Source organism: Pelobates fuscus, chromosome 5, assembly GCF_036172605.1.
Source record: "Pelobates fuscus isolate aPelFus1 chromosome 5, aPelFus1.pri, whole genome shotgun sequence".
NCBI lineage: Eukaryota > Metazoa > Chordata > Amphibia > Anura > Pelobatidae > Pelobates > Pelobates fuscus.
This window is the reverse complement of record NC_086321.1, coordinates 39078206-39104288: the sequence shown is the minus strand read 5'-3', so window position 1 is coordinate 39104288 and position 26083 is coordinate 39078206. Positions and strand designations below refer to the sequence as shown.

Sequence of the window (26083 nt, the reverse complement as noted above, 5' to 3'; positions counted from 1 at the left end):
AAAATAGGACCCGCCCCGGGTGCCAAATACTCTAGGTACGCCCCTGGGTGCATTGAGTGTGTGTAAGGAATGCATTGTGTGTTTCTGTGTGTGTAAGGGTTGCATGATTGTGTGATTGTGTGTGTGTGTGATGGATGTCAATCTCTCTCCCTCCCTTGTCACTCTTTCTCCCCCTCCCTCCCTCGTCACTCTTTCTCCCCCTCTGTCCCCCCTTGTCACTCTATTTCTCCCCCTCCCTCCCTTGTCACTCTCTTGCTCCCCCTCCCTCCCTTGTCACTCTCTTGCTCCCCCTCCCTCCCTTGTCACTCTCTTGCTCCCCCTCCCTCCCTTGTCACTCTCTTGCTCCCCCTCCCTCCCTTGTCACTCTCTTGCTCCCCCTCCCTCCCTTGTCACTCTTTCTCCCCCTCTGTCCCCCCTTGTCACTCTATTTCTCCCCCTCCCTCCCTCCCTTGTCACTCTCTTGCTCCCCCTCTGTCCCCCCTTGTCACTCTCTTGCTCCCCCTCCCTCCCTCCCTTGTCACTCTCTTTCTCCCCCTCCCTCCCTCCCTTGTCACTTTCTTTCTCCCCCCCTTGTCACTCTCTTTCTCCCCCCCTTGTCACTCTCTTTCTCCCCCCCTTGTCACTCTCTTTCTCCCCCTCTCTCCCTCCCTCCCTTGTCACTATCTTTCTCCCCCTCTCTCCCTCCCTCCCTTGTCACTCTCTTTCTCCCCCTCTCTCCCTTGTCACTCTCTTTCTCCCTCTCCCTTGTCACTCTCTTTCTCCCTCTCCCTTGTCACTCTTGTTCTCCCCCTCCCTTGTAACTCACTTCCTCCCCCTCCCTCCCTTGTCACTCTCTTTCTCCCCCTCCCTCCCTGTCAATTCTCCCCCTTACCTCTATTGAAGCGTGGCCGAGCCCTGGATGGTCCGCGGGTACAGGGAGCTTTTGTTTCCTGTACCCGGCCAGACTAAAAGGAAGTGCACACTTCCTGTTAGTCCGGCTGGGTACAGGAGACAGATGCTCCCTGTACCCGCGGACCATACAGGGCTCGGCCACGCTACAGTGAGGGAGTAACAGGAGGGAGCGCTGAGCGCTTCCCTCCTGTCAGCCCCTCTCCTCATGCTGCACCCGGGCGGTGCGCCCTCATGAACGCACCAGCCCGGGCAAAGCTGCAGCGCCTGAGGCTCTCTACAGAGCACTCGGGCGGCTGCAGCATGAGTGAGCCGGCGCTCCTTGCGGCGCCCCTTGGTAAGCGCTGGCCCTGCACACACCAGTCAAGCCATAAGACTTGCTTTTCCCACAGAAATCTCACTTTAACAGTGCTCTCACTACTGCAAGGGATTCTGGGTAGGCGTATGCAAATGAGCTCAACAAAGAACCAGCGAGCCAGTAACCAACCTCATGCTTATGAGTTGCATTAAAGGAACGCTCTAGGCACCCAGACCACTTCTGCCCTTTGGAGTGGTCTGGGTGCCAACTCCCACCACCCTTAACCCTGCAAGTGTAATTATTGCAATTTTTATAAACTGCAATAATTACTTTGCAGGGTTAAGTCCTCCTCTAGTGGCTGTCTACCAGACAGCCACTAGAGGAACTTCCGTGTTCTTAGAACACAAAAAGTGTGTTAAATGATGCTAGACGTCCTCACGCTATGTGAGGACCTCCAGCGTCACCAAAATCCCCATAGGAAAACATTAAATAATGGTTTCCTATGGTGAGGTCTATTGCGCGTGCGTGGCCATTGCCTCGGCTGATGTCGGCCGGGGAGGAGAGTAGGTAGAGCCTGACCCAGCACCAAGGGACATCGGCACTGGACTCCGGTAAGTCACTGAAGGGGTTTTAACCCCTTCAGCAACTTGGGATGGGGGTGGGAGGGAGGGAGACACTGTATGGTCCTGCAGTGCCAGGAAAACTGTTTTCCTGGCACTGGAGAGTCCCTTTAACAACAGCTGTCCATGAGTGGTTCACCGGCTTTGCTCCTCTTCCTGAGTTGTTTCAAACTGTTGTATACAGCAGACACATACTCCAAGGAATCCATGTATAAAGTGGAATTATGAGGCAAAAATTCTTTGTTGAGCTAATTTGCATATGCCTACCCAGAATCCCTTGCAGTAGTTAGAGCACTGGTAAAGTGAGATTTGATTTCTGTGGGAAAAGCAATTCTTATGGCTTGATTGGTGTGTGTATTTGTATGAACTATTCCCTTACCTCAGGTGGATGGGGTTTTCTTCCACACTTTTTTCCCCACCATAACTGTGTTGGTATGTATATACATACATGTATGTAGGGGCTTGCACTCCTGCTGATAGTAATGGTGCCCGGTGCTGGTTTGGCAAAGTAGTATGTAGATAATGGAAAAAAACACACTCCAAGGACTTGAGCAGTTGAAGTAAATCTTAACTTTTATTCCATCCATAAAAGTGTCGACATTTCAGCTCTCACAAGGAGCTTTCATCAGGACAAACAATTCACAGTGACAACATGAAAGAATATATACCCACACAACATTCCTAAAAGAAACACCCACATCCTGTACTCACTAATGTGTTCTCCATGGTTTGTATTCTGTCCTGATTAAAGTTCCCTAGCGGAACTGAAACGTTGACCGTTGGAATAAATAAAAGTTTTTGTTTTTTGAATAAATCCTGGGAGTGCTGATTTCTTTTGGCTGTATCTATCTAGTGCAATCGAGCACCGGGTCTGTTAAAATGTAAGTTGGAGTGCAAGGTCTTTTTTTCTATATATATATATATATATATATATATATATATATATATATATATATATATATATATATATATATATATATATATATATATATATATATATATATATATAAATAAACAGGGGTCAAGTCCTGGGGAAAAAAGTGTGGGAACTCCCCCCACCAAAAAAAAACCCCACTCGTATGCATATATAAACGCGTGCACACACATACACTCACAGACACACACATGCACTCAGACACTCACAGACGCACACACATACTTAGACACTCACACAGTGGTGTATTTTGTGCTGCCCTAGGCATGACTATACCGGAGAACCCCCTAATCTAAATTTACACCCCCCCTCCTGTCAAGGGCGCACCGCTTCCTTATTAAGAACCCACCCCTTCCTCTTTAGACTCCACCTTTTCCTGCTCCTTTTAAAGACATACTATAGTGCCGGGAAAACAAAGCTGTTTTCCTGGCACTATAATTCCCTGTAGTGCCCCCCCTCCCTCATGTCCTCCCCTCCCCACTCGACACTGATGGGGTTAAAATCCTATGGGTATTTAGCAGATGCTGGATGTCCTCATGCACAGGGTGAGGACGTCCAGCATCAGTTAGGCGACTTTTGGTCACCTAACCACCCGAAAGTCCCTCTAGTGGCTGTCTGATAGACAGCCACTAGAGGTGGAGTTACCCCTCAAGGTAATTATTGCAGTTTCTGAGAAACCGCAATAATTACACTTGCAGGTTTAAGGGGACTGGGACACTGCACCCAGACCACTTCAATGAGCTGAAGTTATCTGGGTGCCTATAGTGTCCCTCTAAGCACACTCTCTGACAGACACCCACACTGGCAGATACACACTGACAGTAACACACACACTCAGTGACAAACACACAGACGTCACTGATTTGACACACACACACATTCACTGACACACACTCATTCATTGACAGAGACACACACAAACACAAAGGCAGACACACACTAATAGTCACACACACACTAAATGACAAACAGACTCTCACTGATTTGACAGACACTTACAAACATACACTAACAGAAGCACATACACGCAAACATGTGCATACACTAACAGAAGCACATACACTTATACGCACACACACATGCATACACTAACAGAAGCACATACACGCAAACATGCATACACTAACAGACGCACATACACGCAAACATGCATACACTAACAGAAGCACATACACTCATACACACACACGTACATACGCTAACAGACGTAAATACACTCATACACACACACACACACACTGACACAAACACACACATACACCAACAGACATGAACTAACATACACACACATACATAGACTAACAGACACACACATACACTAACAGACATACACACACATAGACTAACAGACATACACACACATAGACTAACAGACATACACACACATAGACTAACAGACATACACACACATAGACTAACAGACATACACACACATACATACATAGACTAACAGACATACACACACACACACACTAACAGACATACACACACACACATACACAAGCAGACATACACACACACATACACTAGCAGACATACACATACACTAGCAGACATACACATACACATACACTAACAGACATACATATATACAAATTAACATTGCCCACCCACCCAGCCTCCCTACCTTTTAGGAAAGCTGGCATGGATGGGTCCCTGGGGTCCAGTGGGGCTGCAGTGAGGCGGGCTGCTCTCTCCCTGTCATGGGGGGGGGGGGCACCTGATTGACGTCATATTCCGGCTTCCTGCATCAGAAAACGGCGCACGGCGAGAGGGAGCAGAGAGGACACAGCTCCCTCGCCGCGTCTGACAGGGAGAGAGCAGCCCGTGGGGGGGGGAGGGGGGGGGGCAGGCAGGCAATCAGGTGCCCCCCCCATGACAGGGGGAACAGAGGGCATTTGGGGGCAGCATTTTTTGCAGCCCCCTGAGTGCCTGCAGGGGGAACGGCGTTCCTGCTGTGAAAAAAGTGCAGGAACGCCGTTCCCACGCGTTCCTGCAGGACTCGGGCCCTGTATATAAATATAAAAATTTTTGCTGAAAACACGCCTTTTCCTCCTTCACACCCTTCAACTTTTGAAAGGCTACATGTTCAACATGATCACACAGAGCATGATTATGCTAATGCAATTTCTCAAAGAGAAGCATTTGACAGATCATAGCACAATTGGACAGTGAGCATCATGGATTATGATTACACAGTGGCCAGTTCAGGCTACCTGCTGGATTCCAGTTTAATAGCTTTTTAAATATTATTATTATTATTTTTTTTAAGCAGGGGCATGTTGGTGGAGCTCTTCTGAAAAAACGTGAAATTAAGCCTAAATTGCAAGCTATTATATTAAGTTCTATAGCTATTACTTTTAAGTTAAGGGACCACCCTTGTCTGGCTTTGGAGTGACTTGACCACAGTTTTCAAGTTTACGTTTGTGGCCTAGAGCAGCCTGTGGACAGGAGGGTGGCCGATCTCCTAGCTTGGTGCTTTCTGGACAATTGGTGGCCTTTTGAGTGTGCCTTGTTCCCCTCTGTGGCTACATGCAACAGTGCAACAATATGGCAGATGCCATGTGTCCCTTGGACTTCTAAGGTTAGCCACCTTCTAATACATCTTTGCTTCTTCGCTGGATGACATTAGCCTCTCATCTGCAATTTACCATCATCTAGTTGAGGAATTCCTCCTGTCCTCAGAGTCTTCCACAGTATGCTCCAGACCTGACAATGGGTCACAACCATGGGAAGGTATCGACACTATGTGGGAAATCTGTGTGGCCTGCTTCTGCACCACAGCCTCGGTAGTCCAGAAGGCCTCTCTATCATCTTAGCGACAGTCTATCGAGGTACTTTTCTATTTACAAGGGGAAGTGTCTTGGTACTTGGCTGGACATGCATGGACTCTTCTTCACCAATGTTGCTGTTGGTGCCAGTGAGCCTTTATCACATTAATTTTTTACAACATAGGTGACTGCTTTTTTCAAGGCTAGGACTTGACTAGACCTGACTTTTTTTCAAACCTAGCCCAAATGGTCCTTTTGGAGGACTTTAATATTAGGCTCGGCAAGCTTGTTAATTTTTTTTATTTGTTTATGTGCCTTCTTGGTGTTTTTTTTCCTTACCTCAGCAATGTCAACTGCTAGTTTTTATTCATTTATTTTTCTTGTTGAGAATTTGCTAATATTCTGTTATTTTCTTTAACTTTTAAAATTGAGAAATTATTTCAAGTCTGTGTAACTAGAAATTCCATAATATATTGCACTTACAAAACATTATTTTGTATTATGCATGCTTTTTGACGCACATATACCTCAATAAAAAAATGTATTGACCAAAAAATGTAATAAAAATAAATATTTATTTATATATTTTTTGAACATTGCTGTTTTTTTAGGGCTCTACAAAACTGCAGGGCATGTCTGATTCTTATAAAGCAGGGGTAGACAACATTCAGCACTCCAGATGTTATGGACTACTTCTCCCATACGGCTTTCACAGCCATATTGCTGGCAAGTCGTCAGGTGAAATGTAGTCCAGAATATCTGGCGTACTGAAGGTTGCCGATGCCTGTTACAAAGGTTGGGTAAATATTAATGGAAAAAAATCATACATATCATGCTTAGTAAGTCCATAACTTTCATGATGCTTTGCTATTCTAAATGTTGGTTCTACAACATCTGGAGATCTTTTGTTTGTCCAAACCCTGCCATAGGGCATGATATCCGAATGATTAGGGGCATTTCTTCACTAAACTCTAAATTGTAATCCTAATAGCAACATTTAGTTTAAAATATTCAAGCTGTGACTATGGCTCAGTAGGAGCATTTATTTCAGCTCAGCTAATATAACCTACACTTTGCCATTCAGAATTCAATTTACTGCAATTTGGAGCTTAGTGATTAAGCCTCCGTGATGTATAGGATGAGCAGTGGTTAGTGATGTCAATGTGATTTTTCAACACTTCTCCATAATATTATTCTAGACTGAGAATGGCTTCCTCTGAGGATCTGAGAGAACCAGAAGATGAGAAAGTGGATGTAATGAACATTCAAGAGTGTAATCCATTGGAGATGGAAAAATCAATGTATTTTGTAAATGCGGACTTTCATCAACTTGCTGCTAAAAATAATGCGAAATATGCAGCCATACGCCAGCAGTTGGGGAACAGCTACAATGCATTCATGAGAAGTGAAACCAGGAGGCTGAAATCTTTCCACTCATATATAAAACTTTCATCATGGTGTCCAAAGTTGATGGCCAACGCAGGATTTTATTTCACTGGAGTGGAGCACAGTGTCCAGTGCTTCTGCTGTGGCCTTGTTTTCTGTACAACGAGCCTACGAACCCCTCCGTATGAAGATCATGTGAAACACAATCCTACATGCATGTTCATTCAAGGCAAAGATGTTGGCAACATCCCCAAGTATGAAGTGCGTGTTCAACAGTCAGAGACTGATGGCACAAATCTACAGCCCACTGCTCAGTTCACAACAGAGGAATCAAGGCAAACAACCTTTTCTGGCTGGCCTTTCTATGCCAGGACTCAACCAGCTGAACTTGCCAGAGCAGGATTCTGCTTTACTGGTGAGGGCATTAAAATATTATTGGCTAAACCTCTTCAAAGGCCACTGTAATTTTAACATGTATTTATTTAGGCAGATTATATATTTTTTTGTTTCCATTTGTATTAATTAGAAAGAAGTATATTTAGTATTATATTTTTGGCTGCCCCAGCCGGTCTATGTACCGCCAACCCCTATACATGATCTCTTACACATACAAAACTAACCACACAATACATGTTTAGATAGCTTAGACAACTTGCACACACATGCTATCAGTAAATGAAGAGCCATGCCCTCTCTACCTATACTGGTAATGGGGAGCAGGAGAGCTGTTGATTGTGATACAAATACCTGATTCTGCTTCTTCTGGTTGGGTTATCCACCGGAATATCAGCTCACATTCTCACACCCTCTACTTCCCAAGAGTGCCCACGGCATATTGCAAGAGGAGTAATAAAAAAACAAAATAAATTAAAGTGTGCAACATCAAGTGAAAAACACAATACTTGAAAGTGATCTCATAATGTTCAAATATATATATATATATATATATATAAAAAACAAAAATAATCTTGCACTCCACCTATGGAAAATCTAGTTGCCCGGTGCTTGTCAGCCAAAAATGTAGAAAAATATCAAAGATAGCACTCCAAGGACTGAATAAAAATTAACTGTTATTACCTTCATTAAAACAGCAAATTATCAACGTTTCAGCTTGATCCCCTCAAGCTTTTGCTGTCCTGACGAAAGCTTGAGGGGATCAAGCTGAAACGTTGATAATTTGCTGTTTTAATGAAGGTAATAAAAGTTAATTTTTATTAAGTCCTTGGAGTGCTATATATATATATATATATATACACAATAAACAATACACAAGATCCAGCGCACTCTCCTATCTACTAAACAGCAACTTCAATGTTGATAGATTTTATTAGTTTTTAAAAGGTTTTATTTAAAAACACCTTATCTAGGCAAAAAATAATGGGGATTTAGTTACATTATATGATCATACATTGCATAAGCCTGCCACAACGTCAATGTACCCCATCTTTGGCAGGTCCTACTCTCACAGTCTAATGTCTGCTCTTATGAGATTAACCCACTTACTTGGGAAAAAAATTCCATCTGAGGCTCTCTGCAGTACAAGGCTAAATAGGGACCTGAGATGAGGCACCTGTGACAGGGAGGGGTGCAAAACCAAGGAGTTGGCTAGACTCCCAATAATCTTGCACTCCACCTATGGAAAATCTAGTTGCCCGGTGCTTGTCAGCCAAAAATGTAGAAAAATATCAAAGATAGCACTCCAAGGACTGAATAAAAATTAACTGTTATTACCTTCATTAAAACAGCAAATTATCAACGTTTCAGCTTGATCCCCTCAAGCTTTTGCTGTCCTGACGAAAGCTTGAAGGGATCAAGCTGAAACGTTGATAATTTGCTGTTTTAGTGAAGGTAATAAAAGTTAATTTTTATTAAGTCCTTGGAGTGCTATATTTGATATTTTTATATATATATATATATATATATATATATGAAATAACTTTAAAAAGGCAAATAGAAAATGTACATAGTGCAATCTATTCGATAAGCAACAAATATAATTTTATAAAAGAACCACTCACATGTGTAAGAGCAGTATCAGGCTCTATGTAAGGCATCCCAGGATGCCTGTACCGGCTGCGATGTTACCTCTCTGCAGGAGACATACAGATCAAGGCAACAGAGAATGCTTGATGAAACCTTCCCCTCCAATATTTATTCTAGTACAGTATTAAAATACATGCGGGGAGGAGCCCAAATATGCGGTGGTCACAAACTGATATGCAGTGAAGGACCTTAAACGGATGGCAACCCGCTAGCAAAAAAATACTATTAAAGAGGATAATGTTGTCTTTCCCTCCATTTGTATATATTTAAATAATGTCCCTCCCCTGGAAAATTTTAAAATTGTATGCAGACCCCTCCAGCTACTTGCCACTGCTAGCCAAATGTTTTATATAATTTTCAAATGCATAATGTTATAAACTTAGTGATCTGTGATTGTGCCATGACCATTTGTGTTCATATCGTGTTTTTGCATGTCATGTCTTCAGGGCTCAGGGACACTGTGCAGTGCTTCTCATGTGGAGGGTGCCTGGGAAACTGGGAAGAGGAGGATGACCCCTGGAAAGAACATACAAAGTGGTTTCCTGAGTGAGTTAAATGTTGACTGGAGTCAGTCAATGGAACAGGCAGGGACCCAAAAAAGCCAGGAAGACAAGAGATACTGAAAAACAGAACAATATAGCAAACAAGGAAAAAACAAAGAGATCACAGAAGTAAGGAGCACAAAATAGATAGTAGAGAAGCATACACTATACAGAGTATAGTGATATCCAGAAAGACCAAACAGTTACTTCAAAGTATTAATAAAACAATATGGAATTTTAAATTATCTTAGCTTTAGTGAAGAGGTAATTCTAATTTTATTAATGACAAGAGGCAAACAGAGACCGTTTATAAGGGTGAGCCCCTTGTCTTCATAGTACCTTCTGAAAGACACGGTCTGTTTCTAGTGTGAAAAAAATAATATAATGCAATCATAGCAAACATCTCAAAATGCAGAGGGTGGGAGTTAAAAAAAAAAAGGAAGAGGAAACACAAACATACAAAAGGGAGAATTGAAACTACACGGAGACGTAAAATGAGAACGGTATAAGTGTATAATAAGATAGAGAGGAGACAAAAAACAAATTGAGACATCACGATACATGAAAGAGGATGCAGGAAGAATAATGAGGAAATGATAAGAGGATATAACGGAATCTTTATCCGTGAACTAATATTATATTCTCTTTATTTAGGTGCAATTTTCTTGGTAGTAAGAAAACCCAAGTTGAAATAAAGCAATATATTAAATCTTACGATGGATTCTCTGGATTTATGGTAATTTTTGTTCATTATTATCTTCTAAAATGCTGCCTGAAGAGACAGGCCGTATAAGCTGATCATTTACACAAATTACACAAATGCTATTAGTGTGATGTAATTCCAGTAAAATACAAGTTTAGCAGGCTAAGATTGCCACAAGGCATATGTATGTATATGTGTTTGTAGTATCTAGTTAATTACACGTAGCTAAGATACTGTCATCACTGTACTGACCAGGTGCAGGAATGTAAGAACTGGAATTACGCGTCCCTCTCCTTTGTATCAGATGAGCCACGTGGTTAGACCGGATGGATGAGTTTAGACTCTATTCATTAAATAGGTTAAGGGTATGTGTGGGTGTAGTTAATTGTGGGAGGAGCTACAGTGCTATATAAGGAATGTACTCTATGTATTCAGTACTCAGACTTTGCTGTATTTTGGTGACGCTAGTCCCTCTGAGTCCCGATCGGTGATCCAATAAAGAATCTCTTCCTTCCTGAAGAAACCTGTGTCCATCTCTCTGTGCTTGGCTTCCGTCAGTTTCTCCGGTATCATTTGGTGCATTGGCCGGGAAGCTCATCGTTCAACGGTAGCTGAGAGGCAGAGGCGTGAGACGGTCTATCTTTGCCCACGTTCTCTACGGCTGCACCCCTGAACTTCTGCGTGGACCTCCCTTCGTCTCGGCGCCACTGGTCTGTTGTCCAGGAGATCATCGGCCTCTACGTGAGAAGTGCTGGGGTGTCCCCGTCGATGAGTGTGAACTCAGGTTCAGGAACGAGGAGGTAAGATAACTGCTGTTTTAGACGGCAGGACCCGCTAGGGGTATACCGATTGTGCGGTAGGCCCAAAGGGGTTTTTGAATCTGTATCTGCCCCCTCTGTCGGAGGGAAGGAGCGAAGGCGCACCGCTCGATCGAACGCTCTTTAGTCAGACCGTTTGATTTGGTTAGTCAGGCGGGGTCCTGGTGTAAGATAGCCCTAGCCGGACACCGGTGTCTTGTCTAGACTAGCGTTCTAGGGTGTATATTACGTTCGCTAGGTCGGAGGGACCGGGAGACTAAGCGGCGCCTGTGTAAATTCGGTTCGCTAGTTCTCATCCTATCTGGGCTAAGTGGGAAGGCGTGTAAATTTGGAACCCACTAGACTTTTGATAGTACGACTAAGAGGCGCCTGTGTAAATTCGGATCTCTAGCTCGTTGTATAGTGCGACTAAGAGGCGCCTGTGTAAATTCGGATCTCTAGCTCGCTATGTATATGTGGTGATTGGGCAGTGTGGCTAACCAAAACGGGTGTATATAGTTTTAGGTAGTCCATTCAAGGTACTGGCCAATAGTTTAGTTGGGAATTGTAAATGTGTTAACGATTGTTTTAGTAAAGTGTATATCTTGTTAGATAGCGCGAGCTCAGCCGTCTAGCGAGAGTGTTAATAGTGTGTTGCTGTATTATAGTGCACGGTACCATAACCCTGTATATTTACTGACATTATATAATAAGTACTAATCATTGTCGTCCATTGCATGTTTAACACCATAACCACTAATAATTGTATTGTGACCTTAACTTGTGCTTTGACCTATGCTAACCGTACTGTAACCGCTATTTGTAAAAGACGATGTTACTGGGGTGTGTTATAGACGGGTAATTCGTATATAGAGAATTATAGCGTGGGTGACTGTATAGTTACGCCAAAGGGCATAATATTGATTATATAGTGACTGGTGTAACAGCTGTGTGTGTACGGGAATTCCCTGAGTGTTTATTGTTATTGTGTACGTTTCACTTGGTAACCGTACCACGTGGTGCTGTTGCCAGAGGAAACGGGTGTGACTGTTGAATAGTACGCGTGTATAGTATTCGTTGTCGACGACGTTCCATTGTTAAGTATGGGTGCGTCGCAGTCAACGATTCCGGATCCCTTAGGATGTATGGTTAAGAATTTTAAAAAGGGATTCAAAGTTTGTGATTTTGGGGTAAAGATGTCTCCTGTACGTTTGGTCACTTTGTGTACTAGGGAGTGGCCTACTTTGGTTGCGGCATGGCCGCCACGTGGCAGTTTGGATCCAACTCTGGTACAGCGCTTACACGTGGCTGTATCGGGTAGGCCTGAACTTTACGGCCAGTTTCCTTATATTGACTGTTGGAGACAGGCCGTAAATGACTCGCCAAAATGGCTCCAGACATGCCACGAGGAGCAGTGTCGCCTCATGGTAGCTAGGACTTGCTCGTCCACTAGGACTGGTGTTAGGCCCATTTTGGACACGCCCCCTGAGTCCGAGATCCCTTTGCCGCCCCCTTACTTTCCGTTAAGAAGAAGTGACGCAAACGCAGGAAGTCCTGCACCCCTCCCCTCATTACCCTCATCCACTTCCGCTTCCTCCTCCAGTACAGGATCCACCCCCCCTCGTACTAAATCTCCCCTTCCGGAACCAGAATCCACCCCCATTAGAAACGAATATCCTGATTTGGCGCCACTTCAGACTTCCGGTCAAGCTTCATCTAGCTCGGCTCGAAGTGTTTTATTTACGACCTTTTCCCAAAACCGACCTCCCACATCCCCATACCCTATCTCTCCCCGACCGGAACCCATGACTGACGCCTCTCTACGTAGCCCCATCCAAACCCGACAGTTGACTGGTGCCCAACAATTAAAGCACTATCAGATGCCTCTTCGTCTGAATCCCGGGTCAGCTTATATCGATGCCGCAGGTCAAATGGCACACGCTGACCCAGTCTTCGTATATGTCCCATTTACCACAACCGATCTTTTAAACTGGAAGACCCATAATTCCTCGTATACTGAGAAACCACAAGCTATGACTGATCTGTTCACCTCAATAGTACAGACGCATAATCCGACATGGGCTGATTGCCAGCAGTTACTAATGACTTTATTTAACAATGAGGAAAGGACAAGAATAAATCAAGCAGCCATTAAAGCATTAGAAGATAGAGCCCGTGCTTTGAACCAAGCTAATCCAGCAGCATGGGCCGCGACACACTATCCCAACACCGATCCCGATTGGAACGTAAATGGTGCTGATATGGTTCAACTCAGAGCCTATAGAGACGCTATAATTGCTGGCATGAAAGCCGGAGGAAAGAAAGCCATTAACATGTCGAAGACAGTTGAGGTGATCCAGAAAAGCGATGAAGCGCCCAGTGTCTTTTATGACCGATTATTGGAGGCGTACCGCTTGTACACCCCCTTTAATCCGGAAGACGCAGACAATTCCCGAATGGTTAACTCCGCCTTTGTCAGCCAAGCTTACGGAGATATTAAGCGCAAGCTACAAAAGTTAGAAGGGTTTGCAGGTATGTCAATCTCCCAACTAATGGAGGTAGCTAATAAGGTCTATATGAATAGGGAAACAGAAAGCAAGAAAGAGGAGGAGCGCAAGATGCGTAAAAAGGCTGATATGCTAGCGGTAGCGATCGCAGGCGTAGATAAACGGGGCCCAGATAGAGGCAATAATAGATGGAGTAGGGAGCCTTTGAGTAGGGATCAGTGTGCGTATTGCAAGGAAGAAGGGCATTGGAGGAACGAATGTCCGCAAAGAGAGCAGTACGAGAGAGACCAACCCAGGGCAGGCTACGGAAACTTTAGAGGCAGAGCGAGAGGTAGAGGAGGCCCCGGAGGGAGTAATGGTTATAGAGGGAGTAATGGGAACAGAGGAAGTGTTAGGGAAGACAGATATATTCCAGCAGCGCAAAGGTCCCGCGATAGAGAAGGTAGGGACTTCGTAGGATTGGCTGACACGGTCATGGAGGACTATTGATACCGACCGGGCTCCATCCCCCTTGGTCGAGCGGAGCCTATGGTCGATGTATCAATAGGGGGGAAAAGGAGTGCGTTCATGATCGACACTGGTGCTGAACATTCAGTGGTGACTAATCTAGTTGCTCCTCCATCTGGAAGGACTATTACTGTGATAGGAGCAACTGGAAGAAGTGCTGAAAAACCGGTTCTTAAAAGTCGACTCTGTACATTGGGAGGCCACGTAGTAAAACACCAATTCCTTTATATGCCTGAATGTCCAGTCCAATTGCTGGGACGTGATATGCTATCAAAATTACAAGCGCAGATTACGTTCCTACCAAATGGAACAACATCCTTAAAGTTTAATGGACCTTCAGGTATTATGACTTTATCCGTACCAAAGGAAGAAGAGTGGCGACTTTATACAGTGTTGACTAGCCAAAACCCTAGGAGTGATGAGACATTGTTTAACATACCAGGAGTTTGGGCAGAGAACAACCCACCAGGACTGGCCCGCAATATTCCACCAATAAAAATTGAACTGAAACATGGGGTTTATCCAGTGAGCCTAAGACAATATCACATTCCGCAGAAGGCTAAGAAGAACATCCAATCCTATCTGGATAAGTTCATACGGTATGGTATCCTAAAATTCTGTACTTCCCCCTGGAACACCCCATTGCTGCCTGTTCAAAAGCCCGGTACAGATGAGTATCGACCTGTACAGGACTTAAGAGCAGTCAATGATGCGGTTGTTAGCATACATCCAGTTGTACCCAATCCATATAACCTGCTTGCTTTAATTCCGGGCGGGGCTACTTACTTCACAGTCTTAGATCTCAAAGATGCCTTCTTTTGCCTCCGAATTGCCGCAGAAAGTCAATGTATTTTTGCTTTCCAATGGGAGAACGCTGTAACGGGCTCAAAACGCCAAATGACTTGGACAAGACTGCCCCAAGGGTTTAAAAATTCACCTACCCTATTTGGTTCAGCTCTAAGTCAAGATCTACTGGATTTCGAGTCTATCCCAGGAGAATGTGTATTGTTACAATATGTAGATGACTTGTTGATAGCAGCAGTTACAAAAGAAAAATGTCAGCAAGCAACGCACGATCTACTACATATTCTCTGGAAGGCAGGATACAAGGTGTCTAGAAAGAAGGCTCAGTTGTGTTTGCCAACTGTCAAGTATCTAGGATTCCATATCTCTGAAGGTCAAAGAATTATGGGGCCAGAGAGAAAAGAAGCTGTCTGCCAAATACCAATACCCAAGAATAGAAGACAAGTGCGAGAATTCTTGGGGGCAGCAGGCTTCTGTAGGATATGGATTCCCAGCTATGCGATACTGGCAAAACCTCTGTACGCAGCCATCAAAGGTACAGAGCACGACCCCTTCTTATGGACCCAAGAACAGCAAACGGCATTTGAAGATGTGAAGAAGGCTTTGATGAGTGCCCCAGCATTAGGTCTACCTGATCACACACGACCATTCTACTTATATGTACACGAGCAAAGAAGAATGGCTGTGGGAGTATTGACACAGTACTTGGGATCATGGCAAAGACCTGTTGCCTACATGTCTAAGCAACTGGATGCAGTGGCCAGCGGACTTCCACCTTGTCTAAGAGCCGTAGCTGCAGCCGCCCTGCTAGTAGCTGAAGCCGATAAACTCACTCTGGGTCAAGAACTTTATGTACGAGTCCCACATGCAGTACAGACGTTGTTGGATTACAAAGGAAATCATTGGTTTAGTAACAGCCGTATGACCAAGTATCAAGCAATGTTGTGTGAAAACCCAAGAGTGCATTTAGAGACTGTAAACACCTTAAATCCAGCTACCCTTTTGCCGCAACCTACTGAAAGTCAACATGATTGTTTGGAAGTAATGGATGAAGTATTTTCAAGTAGACCAGATCTTCGTGATTTTCCCATCCAGAACCCCGATGTTCAATATTACACCGACGGCAGTAGTTATGTGAAAGAAGGGATCCGCTATGCAGGATATGCAGTGACAACAATAGACAAGGTGATAGAAGCTCGGCCACTGGCGAAAGGAACATCAGCACAAAAGGCAGAATTAATAGCACTAACACGAGCGTTACAATTGGCTGAAGGTTTAAGAGTAAATATCTATACGGACTCTAAGTATGCGTTTTTAACCACTCATGCCCACGGAGCTTTGTATAAAGAAAGAGGACTACTGAATTCAGAAGGCAAAGAAATCAAGTACGCAGCTGAAATCCTACAACTATTGGAAGCAGTGTGGGAGCCGAAAGAAGTCGGTATCATACATTGTCGAGCGCATCTGAGAGGAGATGGTGATGTAACCAAGGGAAATCGGATGGCAGATAGTGCAGCTAAGCGTGCTGCTGAATCAGGAAGACAGGAGTATGTGGGGCATATAGCTGCTCTAATACCAACCCCACTGTCTCAATGGACTCCAGTTTATACAGCTCAAGAAGAGGAGTGGTTAAAGACTGAACCGGGAAAGTATTTGGAGAACAAGTGGTATCAGCTAGAAGATGGAAGAATAGTCATACCAGCATCACTAGCGGTAGAAATTGTCCAAAATTATCACAACGGGACACATTCTGGGAGAGACAGTACTGAAGAATCTCTTAGAAAACATTTCTACATACCAAGATTGTCCAACTTGACTCAGGCCATTGTACGCAGATGTGTAACGTGTGCTAAGAATAATGCAAGACAAGGACCAGTAAAGCCACCAGGAGTTCAGTTTATGGGGGGACTCCCCATGTCCGATCTACAAATAGACTTTACAGTGATGCCTAAATCGGGTGGACATCGTTACCTGCTGGTAATTGTGTGCACCTATTCAGGCTGGGTAGAAGCATGTCCTACTCGTACAGAGAAAGCAGGAGAAGTTGTAAGATTCCTGCTACGAGAAATAATACCCCGATATGGACTACCCTGTTCTATAGGATCGGACAATGGTCCAGCTTTTGTTCATCAGTGCCTACAACAACTGACTCATATGCTTGGTATAAAGTGGAGGCTTCATACTGCATATAGACCCCAGAGTTCTGGTAAGGTAGAGAGAATGAATAGAACTATAAAGAACCAGTTGGCTAAAATGTGTCAGGAAACCCAACTTAAGTGGAACGTTCTCTTACCCATAGCTTTATTGCGAATCCGCAGTACCCCTACCAGAAGGATGGGCCTCTCTCCTTTTGAAATCATGTATGGGCGACCACCTCCCGTACTTGGTAACTTAAGGGGGGACTTGAGTCAGTTGGGAGAAGGAATTACCCGGCAGCAGGTTGTAGAGTTGGGTAAGACTATGGAGGAGGTACAGAAATGGGTACAAGATAGATTACCTGTGAATATTTATCCCCCTGTTCATAGTTATCATCCAGGAGACCAAGTGTGGATTAAAGAGTGGAATACTGTACCGTTAGGGCCCAAGTGGAGAGGTCCTTATGTTGTTCTTTTGTCTACCCCTACAGCAATAAAAGTAGCAGAAGTGACTCCGTGGATACATCACTCCAGGGTTAAACCAGCAGCAGTCGATTCTTGGCAAGTTACAGCAGATCCAGAGAATCCCTGCAAGATCCGGTTAAAACGCACTACTCAGTCGGAGTAACGAGGAATTATTGTGGATTACAAATTTTATTGTTACAGGTGTGAGTGAGAAGGCCATAATAAAGCCTGTCCGCTTACCATCACATAGTGTATAAGCCAGGAAAGTCTCGAAGGGACACCTGTGAAGATGAGCAGAACTCCATTCCCTGCAGCCCCTCACATCCTGGAAGCTGAGGCGCCATCGCACGGACGAAGACTGAGGATGACGGCGAAAGATGTGCTTTTGATAGTGTTTATTTATATGTGTTTTTATATTCAGGAAGGTAGAGGTACCGACACTCCTAGCTGTGAGGTATGCATTAAGACTACGAGAACAGGTAACCATATTTCCCAAACCCTAATTTGGCATTCACAATACGAATGTAAAGGAGAGGTATCAAGATGTAGATACCTAAATATAGACTATAGTGTGTGCCATTTAGGAGTAGGAGAACCTAAGTGCTTCAGTCCAGAGTATCAACCTCGTACAATTTGGTTGACTCTCAGGAATGGAGATCCTCAGGGGACCCTAATTAATAAGACGGTGTTAGAATCCGTACATTCTTCGGGTGTTCTGCTATTTGATGCATGTAAGGCGATATCAAGTGGTAGAAAACCGTGGAATGTATGTGGGGATCTTAGATGGGAGAGGACGTATGGGTCTAACGATAAATATATTTGTCCCAGTAGCAAAAATAAATATGTGAGTCCTAGATGCCCAAATAAAGACTATAACTTTTGTCCATATTGGTCTTGTGTGGGGTGGGCAACTTGGGGACAGACAGTAGACAAAGACATGATTGTTACTAAGTTGCCTACCAATCCATACTGTAAGTCTATGGAATGCAATCCAGTCCATATTCTTATAAATAACCCCGACAAGTTCTTAGATAAATATGGTAATTTATTTGGGTTTCAAATATACGGGACGGGTTTAGACCCTGGGACAATATTATTTATAGGGATAGAGACTGATACGGTATCCTCCCAGACTCATCAAGTATACCATTCCTTTTACGAAGAGATGAGTATAGATAATAAGATCCCCCATAATGCTAAAAACCTGTTCATCGATTTAGCTGAAAGTATTGCCGGTAGTCTTAATGTTACCAACTGCTATGTGTGTGGAGGTACTAACATGGGAGACCAATGGCCTTGGGAAGCAAAGGAGGTAATGTCCGGTTCTGAGGCAGTTGACCAACTAATATCTACACAAGCCGATTATCATTTGAGTGTTAGAGGTAAATCTGAGTGGAGATTAAAGACCTCCATCATAGGTTATGTTTGCATAGCAAGGAAAGGAATAATGTATAATACTTCTGTAGGAGAATTAACTTGTCTAGGGCAAAAAGCTTATGATGATGATACTAAAAATACAACTTGGTGGTCGGCTTCAAATGTCTCAGAACCATCTAACCCGTTTGCTAGATATGCCAGTTTAAAGGATGTGTGGTTTGATTTATCCATCACATCTACCTGGAGAGCCCCAGCAAATTTGTACTGGATCTGTGGTAAGAAAGCCTATTCGGAGTTGCCACAGGACTGGGAAGGGGCATGTGTGTTGGGTATGCTCAAACCATCCTTCTTCTTGTTACCGATTGAAACAGGTGAGACTTTAGGTGTTAAAGTGTATGATGTGAATCATAGGAAGAAAAGGGGACCCTTAGAGATAGGCACCTGGGAAGATAATGAATGGCCTCCCCAGCGTATCATAGATTATTATGGGCCAGCCACGTGGGCAGAAGATGGTACCTTTGGTTATAGAACCCCAATTTATATGCTCAACCGTATTATAAGATTACAGGCGGTGGTTGAGATTATTACTAATGAGACCTCACAAGCACTCAATCTTCTAGCGAAGCATAATACCAGGATGAGGACAGCAGTGTACCAAAATAGATTAGCCTTGGATTACCTTTTGGCAGTAGAGGGAGGTGTATGTGGGAAGTTTAACCTGAGCAATTGCTGTCTTCAAATAGATGACGAAGGGCAAGCAATAGCTGAGCTTACTAGCCATATGGTTAAACTAGTGCATGTGCCTACTCAGGTATGGAAAGGGTACAATCCAAGTAGTTGGTTTGGTAACTGGTATGAGCGGTTTGGAGGGCTTAAGGCAGTGGTAGGTGGAGTCCTACTGATTTTACTGTTGTGTCTACTCCTGCCGTGTCTTATACCCTTAGTAGTTAGGTCTGTGCAAAGCCTGATAGGAACTATAGCAGAGAGGAAGGCTGCTGCACAGATAATGGCCATATATAAGTATAAGGCTTTAGATCAGGGAGAAACTATGCAGGAAGATGAGTGTTGAAAAGATTCACATCATAAGAAAAGTCTGGTCTGGTTCATGGTAACCTGAGGTATATGCAAACCAAGGTTAAGTGATGCCTCAAGTAATTGTGAAATATCAGAGGCATCAAAGGGGGGAATGTGATGTAATTCCAGTAAAATACAAGTTTAGCAGGCTAAGATTGCCACAAGGCATATGTATGTATATGTGTTTGTAGTATCTAGTTAATTACACGTAGCTAAGATACTGTCATCACTGTACTGACCAGGTGCAGGAATGTAAGAACTGGAATTACGCGTCCCTCTCCTTTGTATCAGATGAGCCACGTGGTTAGACCGGATGGATGAGTTTAGACTCTATTCATTAAATAGGTTAAGGGTATGTGTGGGTGTAGTTAATTGTGGGAGGAGCTACAGTGCTATATAAGGAATGTACTCTATGTATTCAGTACTCAGACTTTGCTGTATTTTGGTGACGCTAGTCCCTCTGAGTCCCGATCGGTGATCCAATAAAGAATCTCTTCCTTCCTGAAGAAACCTGTGTCCATCTCTCTGTGCTTGGCTTCCGTCAGTTTCTCCGGTATCATTAGTAGGCCATTAATCGCAATCCAGAATATCCCCACTCTCTTTAGCCACACTCCAGCCACACCTCCTACCCTAAACTGCACCTCTTTGGTCATTTGAAATGTTGGGATGTTTATTACTGTACAGCCTTGGTAACAGAACTTAATGCCAACCCCTCCAGCTGTTGTAGAACTACATGGTGCTTGACCATCCTATGGAAGTTTTTTACTTGCTTTGAGAATCATTTAAAAGTACGGTAATCAAAATAATGTGAATCCTCTTCTCTGTGGTTTCTCATCCACAGCGGAACTTACAGCAGCACCCTACCAGATGATTGTTGTCATGAGAAAGAAAAAAAAAATCCATGACCAATGGTACAAATAAATTACTGACATTGTTTCACTTTGGGGAATGGTTAACTTGCACATTTCTATCATAGGTGTCAAATTAATATTTATGGGTACGCTTTTTAAACGATTTAATAATTTTAGATACACTTTTAAAATGATTTAATATCTTGATATAAAATATTTTTATATTTTTATATATAAAATATATATTTAAAATATTTTTTTTTAAATTATTTTAAAAGTTTATTTTGAAAAAATCTTTTTAAAAGCTTGCCCAGAAATATAAAATTGATGCCATAGATGGTAAACCTACACCATATATATGAATTTATGGGGCAATTTGAACATGTATATACTACAGTTTATTTTAATGGCTGTGATGCTAGGAGTTTCCCCATGGAAAGAAACCTTTTTATTTTCTCCTTAATTTTCACTTATTTACCTGCTGACATTGTATAAGGAAACCCAGCTTTCCCATTTAGCCCTTCAATTTATTATCCTTCACTTGTAGGACCTGTGCATTTTGTGTGTAAAGGCTCACCGCGTCCTGCAAATGAAGGAGACTAACAGCTTATTGGTGAATGTAGATTTCTCCATATAAGGTCACTGGGTAGAGGGGTGAAGATTAGACACTGCCGATTAGGACATAAATTAACAAAATGCTAAAGAATTAAAAGGCAAGTTTCCAGGTACAGCTTCCATAACTACTAAAATAAGATGAAACAGTTATGGTGCTTCGAGTCTCCCTTCAATTGAAAGATTAAATATGCGTAGAATAGAAATGTATTGTGCCTTGAACTTGGCGATTTATATTTCAGGGCAAACATTTCACGACAGTTCTCGGTGAGAAGATTTTACCCATGGAGACACGTAAGTATTTTCTGGGCTGTAAGTAGGATAACCAGATGCCACCATTAAGGAGTGACGTTTCTAAATTTTTTAAAAAAAAGTCATGCTTCATAAAACCCCTTTATCGTTGTGGTGGCTACTTGTGGTGTTGTATGTTGCTCATGGGGTGGCCTGTATGGGAGTGGCTGCTTGTTGTGTTTGCTTAGGGGCTGTAGTGGGGAAATAGGGACTTTAGGTGGGGTAGTGGCTAGAGTGGGGTTATAGGAGATGCAGTGGGGAAATAGTGGATGTAGTGGGAGGACAGCAACTACTGTGGGTGGATAATGGGTATAGTAGGGTGACAGGGCTATAGTGGGATGACAGAGGCTATTGCAGCAATAGATGGGGAAGAGGGGCTGTAGTGGATGGATAGGGACTATTGTGGGGTGGACAGTGGGTCTAGTGTGGTGACAGGGGCTGTATAGGGATAACATTTGATGTATTAGTGACAGGGGCAATTGTGGGAGGATAGGTACTATTGTATGTATAGTGGAGTGTCAGAAGCGGTAGTGAGAGAATATGAGCTGTAGTGGGTGGATATGGACTATTGTGGGGTGGATAGTGGGTATAGTTAGGTGACAAGGACAGAAGTGGGGATATAGGGGCTATATTGGGGTTACAGGGGCTCTAGCGGTTGGTATGGGCTGTAGTGAGGTGACAGGAGCTGTTGTGGGGGGTAGGGTCCCCCCTTAGAGCCCCTGTCACTAAATTAGCGTCCCTGTAGGGTCTCTAGTGAGAAGTAGAGGCCCATGTAGTACTGTATTACAAAACAAAAAACAAAAAAAACAACCTGAAACTAATGTTTATCCCCCCTTCTTGAGGCCTTTGAGAATTCTAATCATTGGTGGTCCAGTGGGAGATGCAGACAGATTCTCCTAGTGGTGCAGACAGCATCTTCTGGCTGGTGCCGGGAAATGTATCGGAGCATTGCTATGGTAACCTGCAGCCAGTGGTGTATCCTGGTTTTGTGCTGCCCTTAACCCCCCAGCCTCCTTACCTTTGGGAATGCTGGGGGGGGGGGGGTCTCCCTCTCCCTGGGGTCTAGTGGGGCTGCTGGTCAGTTGGCGGGCGGCGCTGGCGAGTGAGCACTTTCCTCTGAGCTGTCTGCTCAGCTCCCTCGCGCACCGCAGAGTGATGCCGGGAGCAGTGGCGGATCCAGAGCCTGATCTCGGGAGGGGCACTTGTAGATTATTTAAAAAAAATAATCCTAGCACAATAACCACTACAGCTCAGTGTAGTAGTTATGGTGCCAGTAGTGCCAGGATCCCACCCCAGAGTAAGTAGTCATACCGTTTAAGAACAGTTTGACAACTTACCTGGGGTCTGCTGGGATATAGGGCATAGGAGAAGTGGTGTGTGTTAGGGGTGAAGTGTGTGTGAAAGGTGCAGTGTGTGTGTGAGCGGTGAAGTGAGTGTGAGTGCGTAAGGGTGGCAGTGTGTGTGTTAGGGGGCAGTGTGTGTATGGGGGCACTGTATGTCTGTGTGGGGCAGTGTGTGTATGGGGGGCACTGTATGTATGTGTGGGGCAGTGTGTATGGGGGGTCGTGTGTGTGTGTTTGGGGCAATGTGTGTATGGGGGGGCAGCAGTGTGTGTAGGGCACTGTGTGTGTATAGGTGTGCAGTGTGTGCAGGGCAGTATGTGTATGGAGCAGTGTTTGTGGGGCAGTGTGTATGGGGACAGTGTGTGTTGGACAGTGTTGTATGGGGACAGTGTTTGTGGGACAGTGTTGTATGGGGACAGTGTTTGTGGGGCAGTGTGTGTATGGGGGCAGTGTTTGTGGGGCAGTGTTTGTATGTGGGGGCAGTGTGTGTATGGGGTCAGTGTGTGTATGGGGTCAGTGTGTGTAGTGTTTGTATGTAGGGCAGTGTTTGTGGGTCAGTGTGTGTATGGGGTCAGTGTGTGTATGGGGTCAGTGTGTGTATGGGGACAGTGTGTGTATGGGGACAGTGTTTGTGTGTATGGGGGCAGTGTTTGTGTGTATGGGGGCAGTGTTTGTGTGTATGGGGGCAGTGTGTGTATGTATGGGGTCAGTGTGTGTGTGGGGTCAGTGTGTGTGTGGGGTCAGTGTGTGTAGTGTGTGTGTGTGGGGTCAGTGTGTGTAGTGTGTATGGGGTCAGTGTGTGTATGGGGTCAGTGTGTGTATGGGGTCAGTGTGTGTTTGGGATCAGTGTGTGTATGGGGTCAGTGTGTGTATGGGGTCAGTGTGTGTAGTGTGTGTATGGGGTCAGTGTGTGTATGGGGTCAGTGTGTGTAGTGTGTGTATGGGGTCAGTATGTGTATGGGGTCAGTGTGTGTAGTGTGTGTATGGGGTCAGTGTGTGTATGGGGACAGTGTGTGTATGGGGGCAGTGTATGTTGGGCAATGTGTATGGGGGCAGTGTGTATGGGGGCAGTGTATGTTGGGCAATGTGTATGGGGGCAGTGTGTATGGGGGCAGTGTATGTGGGGCAGTGTGTATGGGGGGAGGGGAGGAGGGAAGGGAGGCTTTTTAATTAAAAAAAAAAAAAAATGTATTTAATAAAATATATTTATGTCCCCCCTCCCTTCTTACCTTTATTGAGGAGGAGGGGGGACATTTCTGGATCCCTGGTGGTCCCAGTGGGGAATCCCTGGTGGTCCAGTGGTTCCAGTGAACTCTAGCCCGCGCTCCAGGGCTAGAGTTCACTCTCGCGAGATTTGGAGCGTTGCCGTGGTAACCGCGGCAACGCTCCAAATCTCGCGAGAGGAGGACCCGGAGGAGCTGCTGGTAACAGCTCCCGGGTCCTCTCTCCCTCCCCTTCCGGTCGGCTGTCAGTAATGTGCCTGCGGACCGGGGAGGGAGATTACTGATCTCCCTCCCCGGTCCGCAGGCACATTGCAGGGCTGGCGCTTGGGCAATGCCAGCCCTGCACTAGCCGGCAGGGGAGAATCTCGGGGGGGGGGGCAATTGCCCCATTGCCCCCCCCCTGGATCCGCCAATGGCCGGGAGCCGGAATACAACGTCATATTCCGGCTCCCAGAATCACTCTGCGGCACTCAGGGGAAAGTGCTCCCTCGCCAGCTTAGCTGCAAGGCTAACATGACATTTGCCCTGGGCATTTGGGGGCGGCTTTTTTTGCCGCCCCCTGGAAAATGCTGCCCAAGGCAAATGCCTTGTTTGCCTCGTGCCTAAAACGTCCCTGCCCGCAGCAGTGCTCTGATACAGTGAGGGGAGAGGGAGAGGAAGCGCACCTCTCCATTCAGTGCCGGCTCTTGGTGGCCGCGTGGAAAATCTGGCCATGTGTATGAGTACTATTAGTGATAAGTTAATAACAAACACCTGCTACTAAAGTACTACAACATCTATACAAGCTGTATTAGAGGCGTTGTATCCCTGGGGAGTGTAACACACAGTAGTGGGGAGTAGTCAGGCACTAATTACCTGTTTAAACTTTTCAGTTTAAATATAAACATGCAATTTAAGGCCCTACCACAAGATGGTGTAGAGTCACAGTAAAAGTAAAGTTAAAGGCAGCCGTTACCTATAACACACTATGTCTGTAAAAGGCTAGTAAACAGATGCTTTGGCTCTACTTATTTGCCGACTGTATGTACTCTAAATCTAGAAACAGAGGAGCACAGTGACAGAGCTCATCAAGAGTGTACGCTTTGGATCTATTTATTGGAGGGCTTATACCCTCTTATAGTGTGGTAGCGTCTACTATCTCCCTTTTACTTTGTACACTATAATATTCTGCTGGTCACGGTGTATAAATATAACCCAACACACAGCATATAAAAGCAGAGAGTAGAATGCACCTGTAACGGTCCTTAGAGTGACTGGGCTTAATAAGTGTAAAATAAATAGTGAACAGGGAGGTCAAAGACAAACCAAGCTTAAAGGAGAGACCGAAATCAATTATTCAAGGTACAAAGCCGGGTCAGGTGTTGGAATTCTTTTTTTTAACCTATGCTTTTAACAATGCTTAGTGAGTATTCCCCTAGTATTCCCCTATACATACAGAGCTATATATTTTATGTTAGTGTGTCAGTCTCATGTCCCGCTTTCTACGTCTGTATTTCTTATTACGTAGCTAAAGTATTACTGTATACATAGCTTGAAGGACCAAATGGTCAGTAGGCCTGATTATAATACAAGATACTCATGCTTTGAAAGAGTTAAACTCGCATTTTGTAACATACAATATTTTTCTGTTCTTGTGTTCTTGCGCCCGACACCAGCTTTCGCTATATTTTATAGACATCCTGCACTTGAAAAATATAGCATTCTTTCTAACACCTGCAATTATAATTGGGTTCCTAAATCTTATACTGTCACTTGCATCAGTTAACAGGAGACTAACTAACAGCATTACAAAATGTTATATGAAAAGTTTTACTTTCTGTTCTGAGACTCCTATGATTAGTTAATGTTTCCGTTGATGTATACACCCCTAGACAAACTGTGTTTTATGAATGCTTATTGATACTTTGCATGC

At 44.3% G+C, this 26083-nt stretch overlaps 1 protein-coding gene across 1 annotated transcript in view; it reads left to right on the top strand.

The window, feature by feature from the left end:
* Nucleotides 1-26083, top strand: part of LOC134610648 (baculoviral IAP repeat-containing protein 1-like) — a 77962-nt gene that overhangs the window by 7552 nt on the left and 44327 nt on the right. Inside the window, 4 exon segments of the mRNA XM_063453716.1 lie at nt 6711-7312; nt 9387-9486; nt 10137-10218; nt 21557-21608. Coding sequence (XP_063309786.1) covers nt 6718-7312; nt 9387-9486; nt 10137-10218; nt 21557-21608 — 829 coding nt within the window. The 5' untranslated portion in view covers nt 6711-6717.